The sequence below is a fragment of the Gorilla gorilla genome, chromosome 18 (genome assembly GCF_029281585.2).
Source record: "Gorilla gorilla gorilla isolate KB3781 chromosome 18, NHGRI_mGorGor1-v2.1_pri, whole genome shotgun sequence".
NCBI classification, from domain to species: Eukaryota; Metazoa; Chordata; class Mammalia; order Primates; family Hominidae; genus Gorilla; species Gorilla gorilla.
In genome coordinates this window covers 98,011,160-98,031,650 of record NC_073242.2, presented here as the reverse complement: position 1 = coordinate 98,031,650, position 20,491 = coordinate 98,011,160, and the positions used below count along the sequence as shown (strand labels likewise).

The 20,491-nt window shown below is 46.1% G+C and overlaps 1 protein-coding gene across 1 annotated transcript in view; it reads right to left on the bottom strand.

The window, feature by feature from the left end:
• Positions 1-20,491, bottom strand: part of CDH1 (cadherin 1) — a 98,014-nt gene that overhangs the window by 28,046 nt on the left and 49,477 nt on the right. The window contains exon 3 of the mRNA XM_004057872.5: positions 5,557-5,780. Coding sequence (XP_004057920.2) covers positions 5,557-5,780 — 224 coding nt within the window. The remainder of the gene's footprint in view (positions 1-5,556; positions 5,781-20,491) is intronic.

Here is a 20,491-nt window from a genome sequence, read left to right as displayed (position 1 = left end):
TGCCATCTTGCCCAGACTGGTCTCGAACTCCCGGGCTCAAGCGATTCTCCTGCTTTGGCTTCCCAATTTGCTGGGATTACAGGTGTGAGTCACCGCACCCAGCTTCTTTTGTGTTTTTCTTGGGGACATAGGTCCTCAAAGTGGAGTTATCCCAAAACAAATAGATTTTGAGAACTTGTACTAAGAACTACTTTGTGATCAATATAAATCTCTTCATCTCACTGTATCATTATATCTATATGGTTTCCATTTGTTCTAACAGAAGCTGTTGGGATGGAAGCCAAAAACACCCTTTGAGACTTGTATTGAACAGTTTTCATATGCAATAAAGATAACTTTATGCACATGCAGGAAAATAAGAGAGTTGAAAATGGAAGGAAAATATTTGCCAAATTGTTTAAGTGTTTTAAGGTGATTACTGGTAACACAGTAAAGTTTCCAGGGGAAAATTCCATCTCTCACCCTCCACATAAAAACTCACAGTCACTGATCACTGCTTGTGAAGTTTGAGTTCAGCTCTATTTTCTGGCTTTAAGATTGAAGATGCATCAGATACATGTGAGATATGACCAGGTATCATATCTGGTCCAGAGCCCTTCCCCAATGCTGCACACTGGCCACACGTGCACATATGCGCATACACCTGTGCTCTCTGCCCTCTACATCCTGTGTTTGTCTCCTAGAGAGGCAGCCCAGCCTGCGCCAAGGGCAGGCTCTGGAGCTAGACTGCCTGGCTTTGAATCCTCATGACGGTACCTCCTTGCCCCAGGCAGATATTACTTAATTTCTCTGTATTACAGCTTCCTAATGTCTGAAATGGGGATAATATTAGAACCTATCTCATATAATTCTTGGAAGGATTAAATGAGATGCTGGTATTGCACATTTAAAGCACTGTGAATAGTGCCTGAAACATAGTAAGTGCTCAATAAAGGTAATGATGGAGATGATGGTTGGACTGGCTGGAAAACACTGAGTTATGGTTTTATTGAGATTTGACCCCAGCACATGAACAAAATAAAAAACTGACCATCATCACTGTATCCTGGGCCAGGCGTGGTGGCTCACACCTGTAATCCCAGTACTTTGGGAGGCTAAGGCAGGCAGATCACTTGAGGTCAGGAGTTTGGGATCAGCTTGGCCAATGTGCCAAAACCCCGCCTCTCCTAAAAATACAAAAATTAGCCGGGCATGGTGGCACACACGGGGTCCCAACTACTTGGGAGGCTGAGGCGTGAGAATTGCTTGAACCTGGGAGGCAGAGGTTGCAGTGAGCTGAGATCATGCCACTGCACTCCAGCCTGGATGACAGAGAGAGATTCTGTCTCAAAAATAAATAAATAAATACACAAAAATTAGCCAGGCATGGTGGCATGTGCCTGTAATTCAAGCTACTCAGGAGGTTGAGGCAAGAAAATAGCTTGAATCTGGGAGGTGGAAGTTGTAGTGAGCCGAGATTGTGTCACTGCACTCCAACCTGGGAAACAGAGCGAGACTCTGTCTCAAAAACAAAAACAAAAACCAATCCCAGAAAAACCACGGTATCCTAAGCCTTAAAACAGCCACCTTGGCCAGGCCTGGTGGCTCATGCCTGTAATCCCAGCAGGCTTTTTCCTTTGGGAGGCCGATGCGGGTGGATCACCTGAGGTGAGCTCGAGACCAGCCTGGCCAACGTGGTGAAATCCTGTCTCTACTAATAATACAAAAATTAGCTGGGTGTGGTGGTGCACACCTGTAATCCCAGCTACTCGGGAGGCTGAGGCAGAAGAATTGCTTGAACCCAGGAGATGGAGGTTGCAGTGAGCTGAGATTGTGCCATTGCACTCTAGCCTGGGTGACAAGAGTGAAACTCCGTCTCAAAAAAAAAAAAACAAAAACAAACAAAACAACAAAAACTGGCCACCTTGCACAGCCATGGTGAGCACATGGGCACTGATGGATGAATGCAAACCCAGTTATCACATTGAAAGGAAAGGAACATGCATGCCTTGCTGACACCAGAACTGTAGAATATTTTCAGAGAATGAATAATGATGAACACTGTGCTGGCAAAACATCACACTAACATTTTCATGCGTTAAATGAAAGGGAGTCATGCCTGAAAACACTGCATGTGGAACTGATCCCTCAGAAAAATAGGATACCAGGTGGGGCGCAGTGGCTCACGCCTATAATCCCAGCACTTTGGGAGGCCAAGGCAGGTGGATTGCTTGAGGTCAGGAGTTCAAGACCAGCCTGGCCAACATGGTAAAACCCCATCTGTACTAAAAACACAAAAGGAAGGGAAATGGAAGAAGAAGAAAAGAAAAGTAAAAAGAAAAGAAAGGAAGGATGCCAGACTGAGAAAACTCACCCAAATAAGATGAAAGGACTAGAGACTAAGATCTATTCTTACACAAATTTAGAGATTTTGAGCCTGCGCAACAAAGTGAGACCCTATCTCTACAAAAAAAAAAAAAAAAAAAAAAAAAATTAGCTGGGCATGGTGGTGCACCCTGTGGTCCCAGCTACATGGAAGATAGAGGCAGGAGGATTGCTTGAGCCCGGGAGGTCAAGGCTGCAGTGAGCTGTGTTCCCGCCACTGCACTCCAGCCTGGGTGACAGAGCAAGACTCTGCCTCCAAAAAAAAAAAAAAAAAAAGATTTTGTTACCTGGATATGTTGTTTTTTAAAAAAGTTAAAAATTAATAAATATATAATGAAAGCGAGGTAAGACTGCCATCTAATTACAGTACCACCTGGTTCCAGAAGGATCCTTTGAACTATAGAGACAAACCAAGGTGAATCTCAAACCAGCTGAGGCATAATCTGCTACCTACCACCCAATATCCACTCTTTGTTTCTGATTAAAAACAAAATAAAAACCTATCTCTCCAATATATATCTCAAGTTTGTAATTCTGGAATATACATTCCAGAAATGTATTCATATGAAAGACTACATTCCCTCCACTGCATGTGCAGCTAGATGTGGTCATGAGGCTAAATTTTGGCCAGTGTTTCTCAAGTGTTGCTTGTGGAGAATTCCACAAAGGTTTCTTAAAAGGCAGACAGGGCCGGGTGCGGTGGCTCACACCTGTAATCCCAGCACTTTAGGAGGCCGAGGCAGGCGGATCACAAGGTCAGGAGATCGATACCAACCTGGCTAACATGGCGAAACCCCGTCTCCACTAAAAATACAAAAAATAAGCCAGGTGTGGTGGCGGGCGCCTGTAGTCCCAGCTACTCAGGAGGCTGAGGCAGGAGAATGGCGTGAACCCGGGAGGTGGAGCTTGCAGTGAGCTGAGATCGCGCCACTGCACTCCAGCCTGGGTGACAGAGCAAGACTCCGTCTCAAAAAAAAAAAAAAGGCAGACAGATAACTAAGTAATGAATTTTTATGCTTCTCCTTTCTCCTTCTTATTGCTTAGAATAAAGACATGATTAAAAAAATAAAAAAAGACATGATGACTGGAGCTCCAGCCGCCATCTGCGATCATGAGGTCTCCTTGAGGATGAGGTCATGTGCTGAGGATGGCGGAGCAAAAAGGAAAGGGGGAACCTGGGCTCTTGATGACTGTCAAGTCTCCATACTGGGCACAGCTTACCCTAGGGCTTCCTTAACTTGAGGAATAAACCACGACATAAACCACGAAAATTGGAGATTTATATAACATGCACTTGAACCCAATCATGATACAGCAGACATGGAGGCAGAAACAAAGTTCAAGAGATGTGGAAGAAAAGTTGAAGACCCAAGCTCAAAACTGTCCCTGCAGCCGGGCTCAGTGGCTCAAACCTATAATCCCAGCACTTTGGGAGGCTGAGGTGGGCAGATCACTTGAGGTCAGGAGTTCGAGACCAGCCTGGCCAACATGATGAAACCCATCTCTACTAAAATCCAAAAATCAGCCAGGCATGGTGATGGGCTCCTGTATTCCCAGCTACTTGAGAGGCGGAGGCAGAAGAATTGTTTGAACCCAGGAGGCAGAAGTTGCCGTGAGCCGAAATTGCACCACTGCCCTCCAGCCTGGGAGACAGAGCAAGAATCTGTCTCTAAAAAAATAAAACTGTCTCTGGATCATAAGAGGCTTCCACACACAGCTGCCTGGCAAGGACTCACTGTGCTGAGTTTTTTTCACATGAATGATGGGGTCCCTTGGAGACTTTGAGTCAAGGAGCTAAGTTAATATGGTCCTATAGTATTAGATTCCTCATTTTTCTGGTCTAATTACACCAGGGAGAAAAATCAGATCGGGAGGACCATTAAGTTCCAAGAATATCAAGAGTCTTCAGGGAGAAAAGAAGATGCCAATCTTACTGGCCCTGGCATTTACAACACATTCCACACGTCCAAAGCAGTAAGCAGGACACAACCAGAATATCCCCCAGAGAGACATTTTGGTAGGAAGCACCACGGGAGCACTTGAGAAACTGGCTTCAAATAACAACCCCTAGAAACATTCCTGCCAAGAACCTAGGCAGACATCCATCCATCCTTCCATTCATGGCCAATTCATCTGTTTGTCTGTTCCTGGTATGGGCCAGACCTAAGGCCAGGCACTGCAAATACAATGGGAAAGGGTCTTGTGGAGGTTATAGTCTAATGTAGTAAGAGCTGCCCACTGGTTCTTCTCCTTCTTCGCCAAGGCTCTTCTTACTGGAAGCACAAAAAGCAAAATGATCAGAGAATCCAGTTCTTGGCCAGGCACAGTAGCTCACTCCTGTAATTCCAGCACTTTGGGAGGCTGAGGCAGGCAGATCATTTGAGGTCAGGAATTCGAGACCAGCCTGGCCAACACGGTGAAACCCTGCCTCTACTAAAAATACAAAAATTAGCCGGGTATGGTGGCGGGCGCCTGTAATCCCAGCTACTCAGGAGGTCGAGGCAGGAGAATCACTTGAACTGGGGAGGTGGAGGTTGCTGTGAGTCACACCACTGCACTCCAGCCTGGGCCACAGAGTGAGACTATGTCTTAAAAAAAAGAGAGAGAGAGAGAGAAGAATCCAGCTCTCATTCATTCTTCTTCCCCCAGGAGGGGAGTGGTAAAGACAGCTAACAATGACTAAGTATGCCTTGCGTATTTTTAGCATTTCACATGTATTAATTAATTCCATCCTCACTATTATCTCCATTTTACAGATAAGGAAGCTCAAGCATAGACAGGTGACGTAATTCCTCCAATTTTACCCAAGTAGTAAATAGCACGGCTGAGATTCAGTCCCAGACAGTGTTCAGGCCTTTACCACTCTTCTACACCACCCGATCCCCACACCCCAAAAACTCCTGCAAGAATTATTCAGTTAGGCCAAGAGCCCTCCACTCGGGCTGATTTGTCCCCCCAGGGGCCATGGGCAACATGTGGAGATACTTTGGGTTGTCATAACTGGTGGAAGTGCTACTGGTGTCTAACCAGTTAAGGCCAGGGATGCTTGCTAAACATCCTACATAGTGCACAGGACAACCCCTACAACACAAAATCATCCAGCCCAAAATGTCAATGGTACCAAGGCTGAGAAACCTGGATTAGACAGCGCACTAAAACAACAGCGAACTTCTCAGAAAAATGCCAACATACCTGATGGGGCGGGGGGCGGTGGTGGTGCCCCACTGTATTCAGCGTGACTTTGGTGGAAAACTTTCTGTAGGTGGAGTCCCAGGCATAGACCAAGAAATGGATCTGTGGGTTATGAAACCGTAGAGGCCTCTTGACTGTAATCACACCATCTGTGCCCACTTTGAATCGGGTGTCGAGGGAAAAATAGGCTGTCCTTTGTCGACCGGTGCAATCTTCAAAATTCACTGCAGGGCAGAAATCACAGAGATTAGGAAATTGGACAGATTAAAGAAAAGAGCATTCCTTCTCCAAAGAGCGAACTTGTGGGAAGACTCCCACAAAACCAAACACAACCAAAACAAACCATAATCTGGTGACAGAACAACAAAGCTATCACCATAATGTTCTTCACAATTACAGGATGACTTCCTTGTGCTCTGATTTCTTTCTCATCTTCTTGTCAATTGAAAATATTATCTTGTCTAGAAAGTAACTTCTCGACTGGGCACAGTGGCTCATGCCTGTAACCCCAGCATTCTGGGAGGCCAAGGTGGGCAGATCACTTGAGGTCAGGAGTTTGAGACCAGCCTGGCCAACATGACGAAACCCTGTCTCTACTAAAAATACAAAAAAAATTAGCCAGGTTTAGTGGCAGGCGCCTGTAATTCCAGCCACTTGGGAGGCTGAGGCAGGAGAATCTCTTGAACCTGTAAGGTGGAGGTTGCAGTGAGCTGAGATTGCGCCACTGCACTCCAGCCTGGGCAACAGAGCGAGACTCCATCTCAAAAAATAAATAAATAAAAGTAACTAAAACTTTAAAAAGTATTAATACTCTAAAACTGGAGAAGCTGTGGTTGAAGCATCTACACAATACATTAGAATCTCAAAGGACTCATTCAAATAGGTAACCATCAAGCTATATGCCAGACACTGTGTTGGACTGTGAGGACAAAATCGTGACGGAGATACTTAAGGTTTCTGCTCTCATTGAGTTTACACTACTGAGGAAGAGATGGACAAAGACAGAAACTTAAAATTTCAGGCAGTGGTAAGTAATAGGTAGAAAAATTAAAATAAAAGAGGGTGATATAAGAGTGGCAGAGGAGAAGGGAGTTTGCTGAAGACGTAACATCTATTGCATGGTGAGGGCAGGCCTTTCTGAGGTAGGCCCATCTGAGCTGGGACCTGAAGGAGCCAGCCTTGCAGAAGCCTGGCTCAAAGAAGCTTCCAGGCAGAGGGGAACAGTCGATAAGACCATTCATTCGAGGAAACTCTCAGCTTCGCCTGTTTTCCTCCCTTTCAAATAATTGTCCGATGGAATTTCTATTTCATCCAAGTGCTGTTTTATAAAAATTCCTGCCGTCCTATCTTACAAGGCTAGACATGAGGATCAGGTTTCTGCCAGAAAGCCCTTGAAGCCATCCCTGGCGCCTAGGCAGCAGTTTTCATTTCTTCCATCAGGGGCCACCCTTGCAAACATTTCTGAAGCCAACAGCCCTGCCCTTGCCAGAGAAAAATAAGACCACATTTGGGGGTGAGAGGGGAAGTACCAGATTTTCTCCATTTTGAAGATGAAACTGAGGCTCACAGAGGTTAAGAAATTTACCTGACATCCTGTAACTATTAAATGGCAGAGCTGAGACAGCCCTTTGACATGGGTTAGTCTCATGGTTGGCTCTTCCTCTCTCTGGAGAGACCCTATTAAGGCCTTGGTTTTCTTTTTTTTTTTTAAATAATATTTTTCATAGAGATGGGATCTTGTTATGTTGCCCAGGCTGGTCTTGAACTCCTGGACTCAACCAGTCTTCCTGCCTCGGCCTCCCAAAGTGCTAGGATGACAGGCGTGAGCCAGTGTGCCCAGCCAACCTTGGTTTTTGGTTTTTTTTTTAATTATTATTATTATTAATTTTTTTTGAGACAGAGTCTCGCTCTGTTGCCCAGGCTGGAGTGCAGTGGCACGATCTCAGCTCACTGAAACCTCCGCCTCCTGGGTTCAAGCAATTCTGCCTCAGCCTCCCGAGTAGCTGGGATTACGGGCATGTGCCACCACACCTGAATAATTTATGTAATTTTAGTAGAGACAGGGTTTCACCATGTTGTCCAGGCTGGTCTCAAACTCCTGACCTCAGGTGATCCGCCCACCTCGCCTCCCAAAGTGCTGGGATTACATGAATGAGCCACCACACCCGGCCCCAACCTTGGTTATTTTTAAAAGGAAGATTATATTAGTTTATAGATAGATTATATCTATAATCTATCTATTCAAAGCCCTACCCTTTGAGAAGTGACAGTATGAGAGGGAGCCCCAACCTGAATTCCAGGTGCTCATAAGACTCATTATCGGGCCGGGCGCGGTGGCTCACGCCTGTAATCCCAGCACTTTGGGAGGCTGAGGCGGGCGGATCACGAGGTCAGGAGATCGAGACCATCCTGGCTAACACAGTGAAACCCCGTCGCTACTAAAAAATACAAAAAATTAGCCGGGCGTGGTGGCGGGCGCCTGTAGTCCCAGCTACGCGGGAGGCTGAGGCAGGAGAATGGCGTGAACCCGGGAGGCGGAGCTTGCAGTGAGCCGAGATCGCGCCACTGCACTCCAGCCTGGGCGACAGAGCGAGACTCCGTCTCAAAAAAAAAAAAAAAAAAAGACTCATTATCTCCTCACGCAACCTGATCCCCTGGGCTGATTATAGGAAATTATAGGAAAGATTGAAAGGTTCTCCAGCTCCAGTCTTGATCTCTAAGACTGAGATCAGAGGCTACCCCATGCAATAGCTAGGAGTCTGCTACCTGGCAAATAAACTGAGCAACGAAACCAGGAAGAGCTCGTTCATAGGAAGGGAGCTGTGTCATTCAAAGAGTTGCCCACCTGACCCTCCCTCCCAGTTTGTTAAAAAAAAAAAAAAAAAAAAAATCACCACCATGTCCCCACCCTTACCTTCTCAGCCCTTAGACTGGGTCTACAACTCACTTCCGCAACTTGAAGGAAAGGATGGGGTGAGCAGGGGGAGCCGTAATAAATGATGGGAAGACAGAGACAAGGAAAAGGGGCTGGACCCAGGGTCTGCGACTGGATTATAAACCCAGATTCTGCCATGTTCTTGCTGGGTGGCCTTAGCAAATTGCTAAACCTCTATGGGCCTTGGCCTTCTCTACTATAACATAAAGGTTATCACCACTGTTTGAGTCTACCTCTTTAGGGTTTTGTGAAGACCAAGACAGTGAATGGGATGACGTTTTCTAAGTTAAAAAGCAATGAAAGTAGAAGAGATGACTATTATTTCTGTGTATTTGGGTACACAAGTGTTTGTTAACTGAACAGCTGAGCCATAAGATGATGAAAGAATCAAGAAGAAATGCCAAGTCCTTAAAGGATGGGCAGATACCACCCTTTTAAGTCTAAAATAAGAATTTCTTTTCAAACTAGCAAAACCAGATGCTCTTCAAAGAGTCCTCCCCCACCCCCAGCAGAAGTAATGGGGCAACTAGGTCATCTTTAGGGGCTTGTCATGTAAACAGGGAATGAAGGCTGCACTGAATTCCTGTCTCCAGCCTTCCCAAATTTAGGCAGTGAAAGTTGAGACAAGCATGATTGGACTTGCCAAGGGTGGTGGCCTGAAAAAATGAAAATGGTTTTGCAAATAACTTGATCCAAGGCACTTAACCTGCTTTGGGGCACCTCATCTTAATGGTGGTTAAGCCCTACCCTTTGAGAAGTGACAGTATGACGAGGAGCCCCAACCTGAATTCCAGGTGCTCATAAGACTCATTATCTCCCCATGCAACCTGATCCCCTGGGCTGATTACAGGAAATTGTAGGAAAGATTGAAAGGTTCTCCAGCTCCAGGAAGGCTCTGGGAAGCTCATCGTCACGCTGGCAAGGGCTGGGTTGTCTCTGAGCCCAGCAAGTGGGAGGAAAGAAGAATGGCAAAATGTTGAAACTAGAGGATCAGAATACGGGGACTGGGTATATTTCGACATGCCCATAAAAAAAGCTAACAAAAATAAAGCTAACAAGGGTCTAAGTGTTCTTTAACCCAGCATGCCCACCTTTCATAAACTTATTTGGTGACTTGGTGTAAAAACCAAATCCCAACAAAAGAAGCTAAGACCCTACTCCCCACTACTGGCCATCTCTATGTGGGAAAGCCTTTTTTTTTTTTTTTTTTTTGAGACAGAGTGTCACTCTGTCACCCAGGCTGGAGTGCAATGGTGCAATCTGGGCTCACTGCAACCTCTGCCTCCCAGATTCAAGCAATTCTCCTGCTTCAGCCTCCTGAATAGCCAGGATTACAGGTGCACACCACTACGCCCAGCTAATTTTTGTATTTTTAGTAGAGGCAAGGTTTCACCATGTTGGCCAGGCTGGTCTCGAACTCCTGATCTCAAGTGATCTGCCCGCCTCTGCCTCCCAAACTGCTGGGATTATAGGTGGGAGCCACTGTGCCCAGCTGGGAAAGTCTTTTCACTACAATATCATCACCATCATCAGAAACTGCAGCCTCAACTAAGCTTCAGCTAGCTTTTGTGAACTATTTTATTCAGATTTTATTTAATTTTATTTGTGTGCTTTTTGAGACAGGTCTCTGTCACCTAGGGTGGAATGCAGTGGTGCAAACACTGCTCACTGCAGCCTTGGCTTTTGGGGGCTCAAGCAATCCTCCTGCTTCAGCCTCCTGAGTAGCTGGGGCTACAGGTACATGCCACCATGCCTGGCTAATTTTATTTTTTGTAGAGATGGGGTCTGACTACGTTGCCCAGGCTGGTCTCAAACTCCTGGGCTCAAGCAATCTTCCCGCTTTGGCCTCCCAAAGTGCTGGGATTACAGAAGTGAATCACTGCGCCCAGCCTCATTTTAATTTTTTGAGAAAGGGTTTTACTCTGTCACCCAGGCTAAAGTGCAGTGGCACAAACGCTGGCTCACCACAGCCTCAGCTTCCTGGGCTCAAACCATCCTCCCATCTCATCCTCCAGAGTAGCTGAGACTACAGGTATACTCCACCGCAGCTAATTTTTAATTATTGTTTGTAGGGACAGGGTCTCGCTATGATGCCAAGCCTGGTCATGAACTTCTGACCTCAGGTGATCCACCTGCCTCAGCCTCCCAAAGTTCTGGGATTACAGGCATGAGCCACCATGCTTGGCCTATTTTATTAGTATTTTAAACGTGTAGAATATTAATGTGCCATGCTCTATTTTAAGCATGTGCTGCCACACCCAGCTAATTTTTGTATTTTTTGTATTTCAGCAAAAAATGTAATTTTATGTTTACAGGACTAGATGGGGTTTTGCCATGTTGCCCAGGCTGGTCTTGAACTCCTGGCCTCAAGCGATCCACCAATCTCAGCCTCCCAAAGTGCTGGGATTACAGATACAAGTATTGTGCCTGGCCAGGAGGCAGTCTGAAAACAACAACAACATATTTTCCTTATATATCCTTGTATTACTTTGCCTGTTACAATTAGAATGAATTCTTTTTTTTTTTTATGACAAAAACTAGTAAGAATGACTTTTAAAAAGTGTTTTTAACACTCTGTCATCCCTGCATGCTGCTATTAAACCTACAGTGCCCCACTTTCTAGCCTATTGAGCAAAAGTAGCTTTCAAGAGAGGACTGCAAGAGAGATGACTGATGTTCAAATACAAATGAAACCCAAGTTCATGAAAAGCTTGTGGTCCCAGGGCAGGCTCTGAGCATTCAGCAACATTCCTTGCTTGAAATTGCCATCATGCCACACGGAACAGTCCCACTTTGACGATCCCGTTTCTTCTCCCACGCCCGCCTGGTCCCATAACTGGAATGTGAGTGGGTAGAAACAAGACAGTCTCAAAAGCTTCTATATTATTTTCAGAAGATGTTGGGATTTAAGGATGGGGCCAGCTATTGAAGGCAGCAAACCATAGTTGAGTTGTTTGGTAACCAGTGGGATAACCTAGTGTCTTAGACGTAACTAGTTGGAAGCAGTGTTTTGCCCATCCTGCACACAAAGGGGCACATTATGGATTGCCTCCCTCTCATCAGAACACATTTCCCACAGCGAACACCAAAGAATACTGCATTTAGCAATTCTTTTTTTTTTTTTTTTTAAAGACAGAGTCTCGCACTGTCACCTGGGCTGGAGTGCAATGGCAGGATCTCAACTCACTGCAACCTCCACCTCCCGGGTTCAAGCCATTCTCCTGCCCCAGCCTCTCGAGTAGCTGGGATTACAGGTGCCTGCCACCACACCTGGCTAATCTTTTGTATTTTTAGTAGAGACGGGGTTTCACTATGTTGGCCAGGATAACCTCGAACTCCTGACCTTGTGATCCGCCTGCCTTGGCCGCCCAAAGTGCTGGGATTAGAGGCATAAGCCACCGCACCTGGCCTGCATTTAGCTTTATTCAAAGACCATTTGAACTTGAGAGCTCAGCCTCAGTTACGCATAAAAACTGGAGGACAAGATCAGAGAACTGGCTGGGCATGGTGGCTCATACCTGTAATCTCACCATTTTGCGAAGCCAAAGCAGGAGGATCATTTAAGCCCAGGAGTTTGAGACTAGCCTGGGCAACATAGTAAGACCCCATCTCTTAAAATAAAAAAAAAAAAAGAAATCTAACTTGATGGATGAAAGGAATCCTGGGGAGACAGCCTCATTCAGCTAGTTAGGCATTTTTCTTTTTGCTGGTTAGGGACAGTGTTTCTAATTCCATCTCCACAGATACTGCTGCCTATAAGATCTCCTTCCAGGCTATTTTCTTAGATGACACTGGGGATTCTGGCATGTGTTCTTTTAATGAGTATTCATGAAATCAGTAACATTACAGGTTTATTGAGCATTCATACTCAGCAGAAAATGTAATTTTATGTTTACAAATGCAAGACTAGCCTGAGCAACATAGTGAAACCTCACTTTCTACCAGAAAAAGAAAATCTAAAAAGTTAGCCCGGTTGGCCGGGTGCAGTGGCTCATGCCTGTAATCCCAGCACTATGGGAGGCCGAGACAGGTGGATCACAAGGTCAGGAGATCGAGACCATCCTGGCTAACATGGTGAAACCCCGTCTCTACTAAAAATACAAAAAAAAATAGCTGGGCATGGTGGTGGGCGCCTGTAGTCCCAGCTACTCGGGAGGCTGAGGCAGGAGAATGGTGTGAACCTGGGAGGCGGAGCTTGCAGTGAGCCAAGATCGTGCCACTGCACTCCAGCCTGGGCGACTGAGCGAGACTCCATCTCAAAAAAAAAAAAAAAAAAAAAGTTAGCCCGGCATGTTGGTGCACCTGTAGTCCTAGATATTAGGGAGGCTGAGGCAGAAGGGTCACTTGAGCCCAGGAGTTGGAGGCTGCAGTGTGCTACGACTGTACCACCACACTCCACCCTAGGTAACAAAGCAAGACCCCATCTCTAAAATTATAGTAATAAAAATTAAAATAACAAATTTTTAAAAATAAAAATGCAAAGGAAAGAACAATTAGGCCTCCAGTTTGTCCACACTTAGGGCATGTTGAAAAGGACATTCAAGTTCCACCAGGAACACTGACTCTCACTTGATGATAAGTCTCTAATGTTGTGTGTCCATTTGCTACTAAGAGCTAATGGACACGGCCGGGTATGGTGGCTCATGCCTGTAACCCAACACTTTGGGAGGCAGAGGCAAGAGGACTGCTTGTGTCCAGGAGTTTGAGACCACCCTAGGCAATATAGCAAGACCGTGTCTCTATAAAAAACTCAAAAAGTCAAAAATTGCCGGGAGCAGTGGTGTGTGCCTGTAGTCCCAGCTACTCAGGAGGCTGAGACAAGAGGTTTGCTTGAGCCCAGGAGGTCGAGGCTGCGGTGAGCTGTGATGGCACCACTGCAGTCAGCCTGGGCAACAGAGTGAGACCTTGTATCAAAAAACAAAAACAAAAACAAAACTATGGACAACAACAACAGTCTATGTCCTTATTAGATAAAGCAGTCCTGTGTGGTAGGGATTTTAGCACCCTCCCCCTCTTTTTTTTTTTTTTTTTTTTTTTTTTTGGGACAGAGTCTTGCTCTGTTGCCCACACGAGTGCAATGGTGCAATCTCAGTTCACTGCAACTTCTGCCTCCCGGGTTCAAGGGATTCTGCTGCCTCAGCCTCCCAAGTAGCTGGGATTACAGGCATGCGCCACCATGCCCAGCTAATTTTGTATTTTTTCACTAGAGACGAGGTTTCACCTCTTGGTCAGGCTGGTCCTAAACTCCTGGCCTCAGGTGATCCATCCGCCTTGGCCTCCCCAAGTGCTGGGATTACAGGTATGAGCCACTGCGCCTGGCCAGCATCCCTTTCCTATAAATGGGGAAACAGAGAAGGAACTTAACCAAGTTCCATAGCTATGAAGTGATGGAAGCTGTAGTCTGATGCTACTTAGCCGCCAGGACTCACCAGGCAGCCTGTCTGTTAGTACTGATGAGCCATTCACAAGCCTGCTAGCTGAATGGATCTGAGAAGTTAGTTCTCACAAAAGAATAGGACAGTTGGAGAGTAACTTGAATGAGAATAACGGCAAAAGCATCATTATACACATTCCCTCTCTTCTTGGATGAAAATTGAGCCTTGGAAATCCAGTTCCAGGCCTCAGAGAAACCTAAGGATATTCCAACAGCCACACAGAGGAGGAAGTGCTATACTCCAGTTTCAAAAAAGTCTCGCTGTATGTTACCACTTTGCATAAGCTGAAATAAGTCAAAGTTCCTCTAAACTGCCAGCGTCAACCGCAACATTTTTCCAGGGAAGATAAGCAGGTTGGAGTATCACGTTGCACAAGCATGACTCTTAACGTGCCCACAACATCCATGCAATGTGCTCCCAGGGCGGCAGCTGCGGCTCCTGCACCCCTGTTGACAGGCGACCCCCATGGGTTCCCAGGGACTGGAAGTTTATTTGCATGAAGCTTATCAAGTTCCTTCTAACGTCCCCCAAACATATGTGCCCAGAACAAATTATGTATCGTCTCTGTCTTCACTGAGCTACACCCTGAAAACAGATGTCAACAATGAACGCTGCCTGGATGGGAAGCAGGGAGCAAAGTCCCCTTGGCTTCTGTCCCCATCAAAGCAGACGGGGGTGGAGAGAGAAAACAGTGACATTGAAGATTAAGGAAAAATTAGCCCAGGACCCTTTACCCTTTACTTTCTGAAGTGGGAGAAACAAGGCTAAAGGTGTAAGCCATCGCCCTTGACTTTTTCCCTTTGTTTAAGATTACTCAAGCGACTTGGTCACACTGGCAAAGGTTGTCTTTTTGCTTTCCCAACCATGGTTCTGCTTGGACAAATGCTGTTTCCTTCTCTGACGGCAAACGCCATGGGTGTTGATCAGAACCAGCCCGGGGGGAAGGGTCATGAATGGCGCTTCTGGAATTGATTAAAAGTCAGTGTCGCAGGGCGTGCTGGCTCACGCCTATAATCCCAGCACTTTGGGAGGCTGAGGTGGGTGGAACACTTGAGGTCAGGAGTTCAAGCCCAGCCTGGTCCACATGGTGAAACTCTGTCTCTACCAAAAATACAAAAATTAGCCAGGCGTGGTGGGGCATGACTGTAATCTCAGCTACTCGGGAGGCTGAGGCAGAATTGCTTGAACCTGGGAGGTGGAGGTTGCAGTGAGTCGAGATTGCGCCACTGCCCTCCAGCCTGGGCGACAGAGCAAGACTCCATCTCAAAAAAAAAAAAAAAAAAAAAAAGTCAGTGTTTAGGCCGGGTGTGGTGGCTCATGCCTGTAATCACAGCACTTTGGGGGGCTGAGGCAGATGGATCACCTGAGGTCAGGAGTTTGAGACCAGCCTGACCAACATGGTGAAACCCAATCTCTACAAAAATTCAAAACTTAAGCTGGGCATGGTGGTGGGCGCCTGTAATCTCAGCCACTTGGGAGACTGAGGCAGGAGAATTGCTTGAACCTGGGAGGTGGAGGTTGCAGTGAGCTGAGATCACGCCACTGCACTCCAGCCTAGGCAAGAGAGAGAGACTCCATCTCAAAAAAATAAACAAACAAAATACATAGGCAGACGTCCCCACCTCCTTTGAGGGATTGCTTCAAGGATTCTTCCTCCAGTAAATCTTTAGTGAGCCCTTACTCTCTTTGTCAAGCATCATCCTAAGGCCTGAGAAATACAGCAATGGACAAAGCAAAGTCTCTGACCTCATGGGGCTTTCATTTCAATGTCAAAGAGATAATTAACAAGTAAATCAATAAGTAATCATGGTGGCTCATGCCTGTAATCCCAGCACTTTGGGAGGCCGAGGTGAGAGGATCACTTGGGCCCAGGAATTCAAGACTAGCCTGAGCAACATGGCAAGACCCCAACTCTACAAAAAATTAAAAATTAGCTGGGTGTGGTGCGCGTGTCTATAGTCCCAGCTATTTAGGAGGCTGAGGCAGGAGGATCACCTGAGCACAGGAGGTCGAGGCTGCAGTGAGCTGTAACTGTGCCACTGGACTCCAGCCTGGGCGACCGATTGAGATGCTATCTCCAAAAAAAAAAAAAAGAAAAGAAAGAAAACGAAAAAAAGTATCAGGAATGAAAAGTGTAATAGAGAAATATAAGCAGGTAAGGAATTTCCAAGGGCTTTATGTGACAGGCAGGACAACTCACTAAATAAAGGACATTAGGGAATATTAGGGCATATTAGGGAATAAAGGGAAGTGAAAGAGACTGCCCCAGCTTGGAGCTGTGTGCTGAAGTAAGGGAGAGAGCAGGCGGCAGTGCGGGGGAACAGTTCCAAGGTCTATTCAAAGCCTGCACACCTACTGTGTGCATACCTCCTGCATGGGGGGCAGCCTGTTCTAGTACTGAAGATCCAGCCACAGTCACAACAGATAACCACTCCTGCCCACCCGGGGGCCAACATTCAAGTGGAATTAACGTGATTTTAGCACAGGCCTATGAGAAAGGTTAGCTCTTGCTCCTGCGGGCCAGATTGCCTCATTGCCTCCCCATACCCCATACCCTTCTTGACAACAAGGCCAGAAGGGAACTTAGTTTTAAATCATTTTTCTTTCCAGGCCTCTCCCAGAGAGGACAGAAACAGCCAGTGTGCCCATTGATTAACAGCCTCACTCAGTTTCATCTCAATATTCCTGCCTGGATTGGTATCTGCTGCCTTGACTGGAGAAGCTTGGGTTGCTTCTCTGTTCAAGTCAAAACCAACTGCTTGGTTTCAATTTTCCAGAGTCAACACCAACTGGCAAGGAATCTCATCTCAATTTGTTTTAAAGAAGAGGGGAGAAAAACAACTCATCTCCATTCTAGCAAGGAGTTGGCAGCGACATTAGGCCTCCTGCAGAGGCAGAGGCTGGAGGGGGACTGCTTCCCCACCTGTCTTAGGGAGGGAAATGCGTTTGATTTTCTCAAAAAGAGTAAGGAGAATGGGGAGGCCCTTTGGGTTCCACAGCAAATTGGAGGGGCTTTCTTGTCCCAGCTGTGGCTGCATGCGTAACAACACAGCCTGTCTGCCGAAACAGAGGACGTAACTGGTCATTTTCATGGACTGCAACCCAGGAAACATTCCTGTGGTCAGGTTGGGCAACTCTAGGAAATATTTGCTTACTGATTAAAAAGAAAATCATCACATTTTCTTCCTCCTTTTTCTTTCTGTTGGATTCCCCGAGGTTAGGGAGACCCCATGTACTGAATTCCAAAGCTACTAAATCCCTCCTCCCCTCTCCCCCGATGCCCCGTGCAGGAAAGGGCAGCTGACAGGCCTGAGATGTGGGAGAACAAGTCCTGGGCCCTCATAGGCATTGGTAAGGTTTACATTCCCACTGGTGAAATAAAGCATGCATCAAAATGCCTTCTAACATCATTTCCATCCAGGGTCTAACGTGCTGCACAGAGACTTTCCTGGGTTTTTTTTTTTTTTTTTTGAGATGGAGTTTTGCTCTTGTTGCCCAGGCTGGAGTGCAATGGTGTGATCTTGGCTCACGGCAACCTCTGCCTCCCGGGTTCAAGTGATTCTCCTGCCTCAGGCTCCCAAGTAGATGGGATTACAGGCATACACCACCATGCCTGGCTAATTTTGTATTTGTAGAGATGGGGTTTTTCCATGTTGGTCGGGCAGGTCTCGAACTCCCAACATCATGTGATCCGCCCGCCTCAGCCTCCCAAAGTGCTGGGATTACAGGCATGAGCCACCGGGCCCAGCCTCCTGGGGCACTTTTTAAAAATACTCAGCCAGGGCCCCTGCCTCAGACTAACTGAATCCAGATGTCCAGGGCTGGGGCAGTAGCAACTAAGGAGTGAGGGATTTCTTCTGGGGGTGATGAAAATGTTATGAAATTGATTGTGGTGACGCTTGCTTAAGTCTGTGACTATAAGGGAAACTGTTAAATTCTACACTTTAAATGGTGTAATATATGCTATGTGGATTATGTTTCAATAAAGCTGTTACAAAAAAAAAAAAGATGAGCCAATCGCACAAAGTATTCACAAGCCCATCCTTGCAGAGAGACCACTGCTAACACCTGATATGTGTCCTTCAGATCCTGGTCTATATCCCTTTCCTAATTCATTTACTCCCTTGTCCTGCATCCCTTTACATCCTGTTCTCCAAAATTAGGTTCTGGACATTATTCTATTTTTAAACACCTGGCCAGGTGCAGTGGCTCACACCTATAATCCCAGCACTTTGGGGAGGCTGAAGTGGGCGGGTCACTTGAGTCCAAGTCCTGTCAAGACCAGCCTGGGCAACACGGGGAGAGCCCGTCTCTACAAAAAATACAAAAAAAAATTAGCTGGGCATGGTGGCATGCACCTGTAGTCCCCATTACTTGGGAGGGCTGAGGTAGGAGGATCACTTGAGCTGGGGACGTCGAGGCTGCAGAGAATCATGTTTGGGCCACTGCACTCCAGCTTGGGTGACACAGTGAGAACGGATCTTCCTGTCCAACTTTCTTTTATTCATTCATTCATTTTTTGAGACAGAGTCTTGCTCTGTCACCCAGGCTGGAGTGCAGTGGCATGACCTCAGCTCACCGCAACCTCCGCCTCCTGCATTCAAGTGACTCTCCTGCCTCAGCCTCCCAAGCAGCTGGGATTACAGGTGCCCGCCACCATACCCGGCTAATTTTGTTTTGTTTTTTTTTTTTTTTTTAGTAGAGATGGGGTTTCTCCATGTTGGTCAGGCTGGTCTTGAACTCCTGATCTTGTGATCCACCCGTCTCGGCCTCCAAAAGTGTTGAGATTACAGGCGTGAGCCACCATGCCCAGCCCCAACTTTCTTCTTATTTCAAATTTACCCATTTAAAAAAATGTGTAAATGTGGCTTATATATAGTCAACCCATAAAGTAATTAGGATGGGTAAAATATGGTATAGCTACTCAGCAATAAAAAGGATCAAACATCACAAAATGCAGTAGCATAGATGAACCTTAAAAGCATTACACCGAGTGAAAGAAGCTGTTCACCAAAGTGCACAGTTCATATGAAAAATCTAGAAAACTAGAGACAAAAAGCAGATCAAGGGTTGTCTGGAGCTGAGTTAGGCTTGACTACCAATAGGCCCAAGGGAACTTGGGAGGTGGTGGAAGTATTCTAAAACTGGATTGTGATGACAGCTGAACAGCTGTGTACATTTATAAAAATTATCTAACTGTACACTTACAGTGGGTAAATTGTGTGGTATGTAAATTAAATCTCAATGAACCAGTAAGAAATATATAGCTATTAGGGTCTCTTGAGGAATACCCCATGAGTCAAAGTCCTATGGTTCAAAAATGAAAGAATCCAGGCACCCAAAAATGCCAAGGTTATGAAAAAGTGCAGAGAAGAGAAGCCATAAACAATTCTTAATTAACAGTAGGCTGGGTGCAGTGGCTCACACCTGTAATCCCAGCACTTTGGGAGGCCAAGGAGGGCAAATCACTTGAGGTCAGGAGTTTAAGACAGGCCTGGCCAACATGGTGAAACCTCGTCTCTACTAAAAATACAAAAATTAGCCAGGCGTGGTGGCAAATGCCTATAATCCCAGCTATTCAGGAGGCTGAGGCAGGAGAATTGCTTGAACCCAGGAGGCAGAGGTTGCGGTGAGCTAAGATCACGCCATTGTACTCCAGCCTGGGCAACAAGAGCGAAACTGTCACAAAAAAAAAAAAAAAAAGTAGCCAGGAGTGGTGGTGGGTGTCTATAATCCCAGCTACTTGGGAGGCTGAAGTGGGAGAACTGCTTGAACCTGGGAGGCAGAGGTTGCAGTGAGCTGAGATTGCACCATTGCACTCCAGCCTGGATGATAAAGCAAGACTCTATCTCCAAAAAACAAAACAAAACAAAACAAAACAAAACAAAACAATAGTTATAGGCTGGGCATGGTGGTTCACACCTGTAATCCCAGCACTTTGGGAGGCTCAGGTGGGAGGATCGCTTGAGGCCAGGAGATTGAGACCAGCCTGGGCAACATAGTAGGATCCCATCTCTATTTAAAAAAAAAAAAAAATCAACAACTAAAAACTGAAAACAAAAAATCTTTTTGAGAGTAAATATTCACTATGACAGTCATTACATGTGGGCACTGTGAACTTTACATTGACTCCTATGTTGCTGTGAGGCAGGTAGGGGTTTTTAACCCCCTTAATGCTGATGAGCAACTGAGGCGAAACGCTTAAGTCATTTGCTCAAGGTCAGGGCCTTGTCAAGGTCACAGAGCAGGTCAGCCTCTGAAGGAACATTCGCCCCAGAACCAGCCAGCACCAAAGCTTCTGTTCTTCAGCACTAGGCTTGCGGAGGGAGAGAAATTCCAGGGGCAGTTAACAGCAATGTGGGATGGGTAAAAGTAACCACAGATTTATTCTCTATAAAAAACACAACCCAGATATAAACACGCATCAATCTAGGGCCACATTTTCCAAGCACTGGCTGACACCAAAATGTGCTGAATCTAGCTGCGAAAACACAGGAAAGCCGTTGTGGAATTCAGAACCTTTGAATCATTCAATAACTCAAGAACAAGATCTGGAAACCTTCTA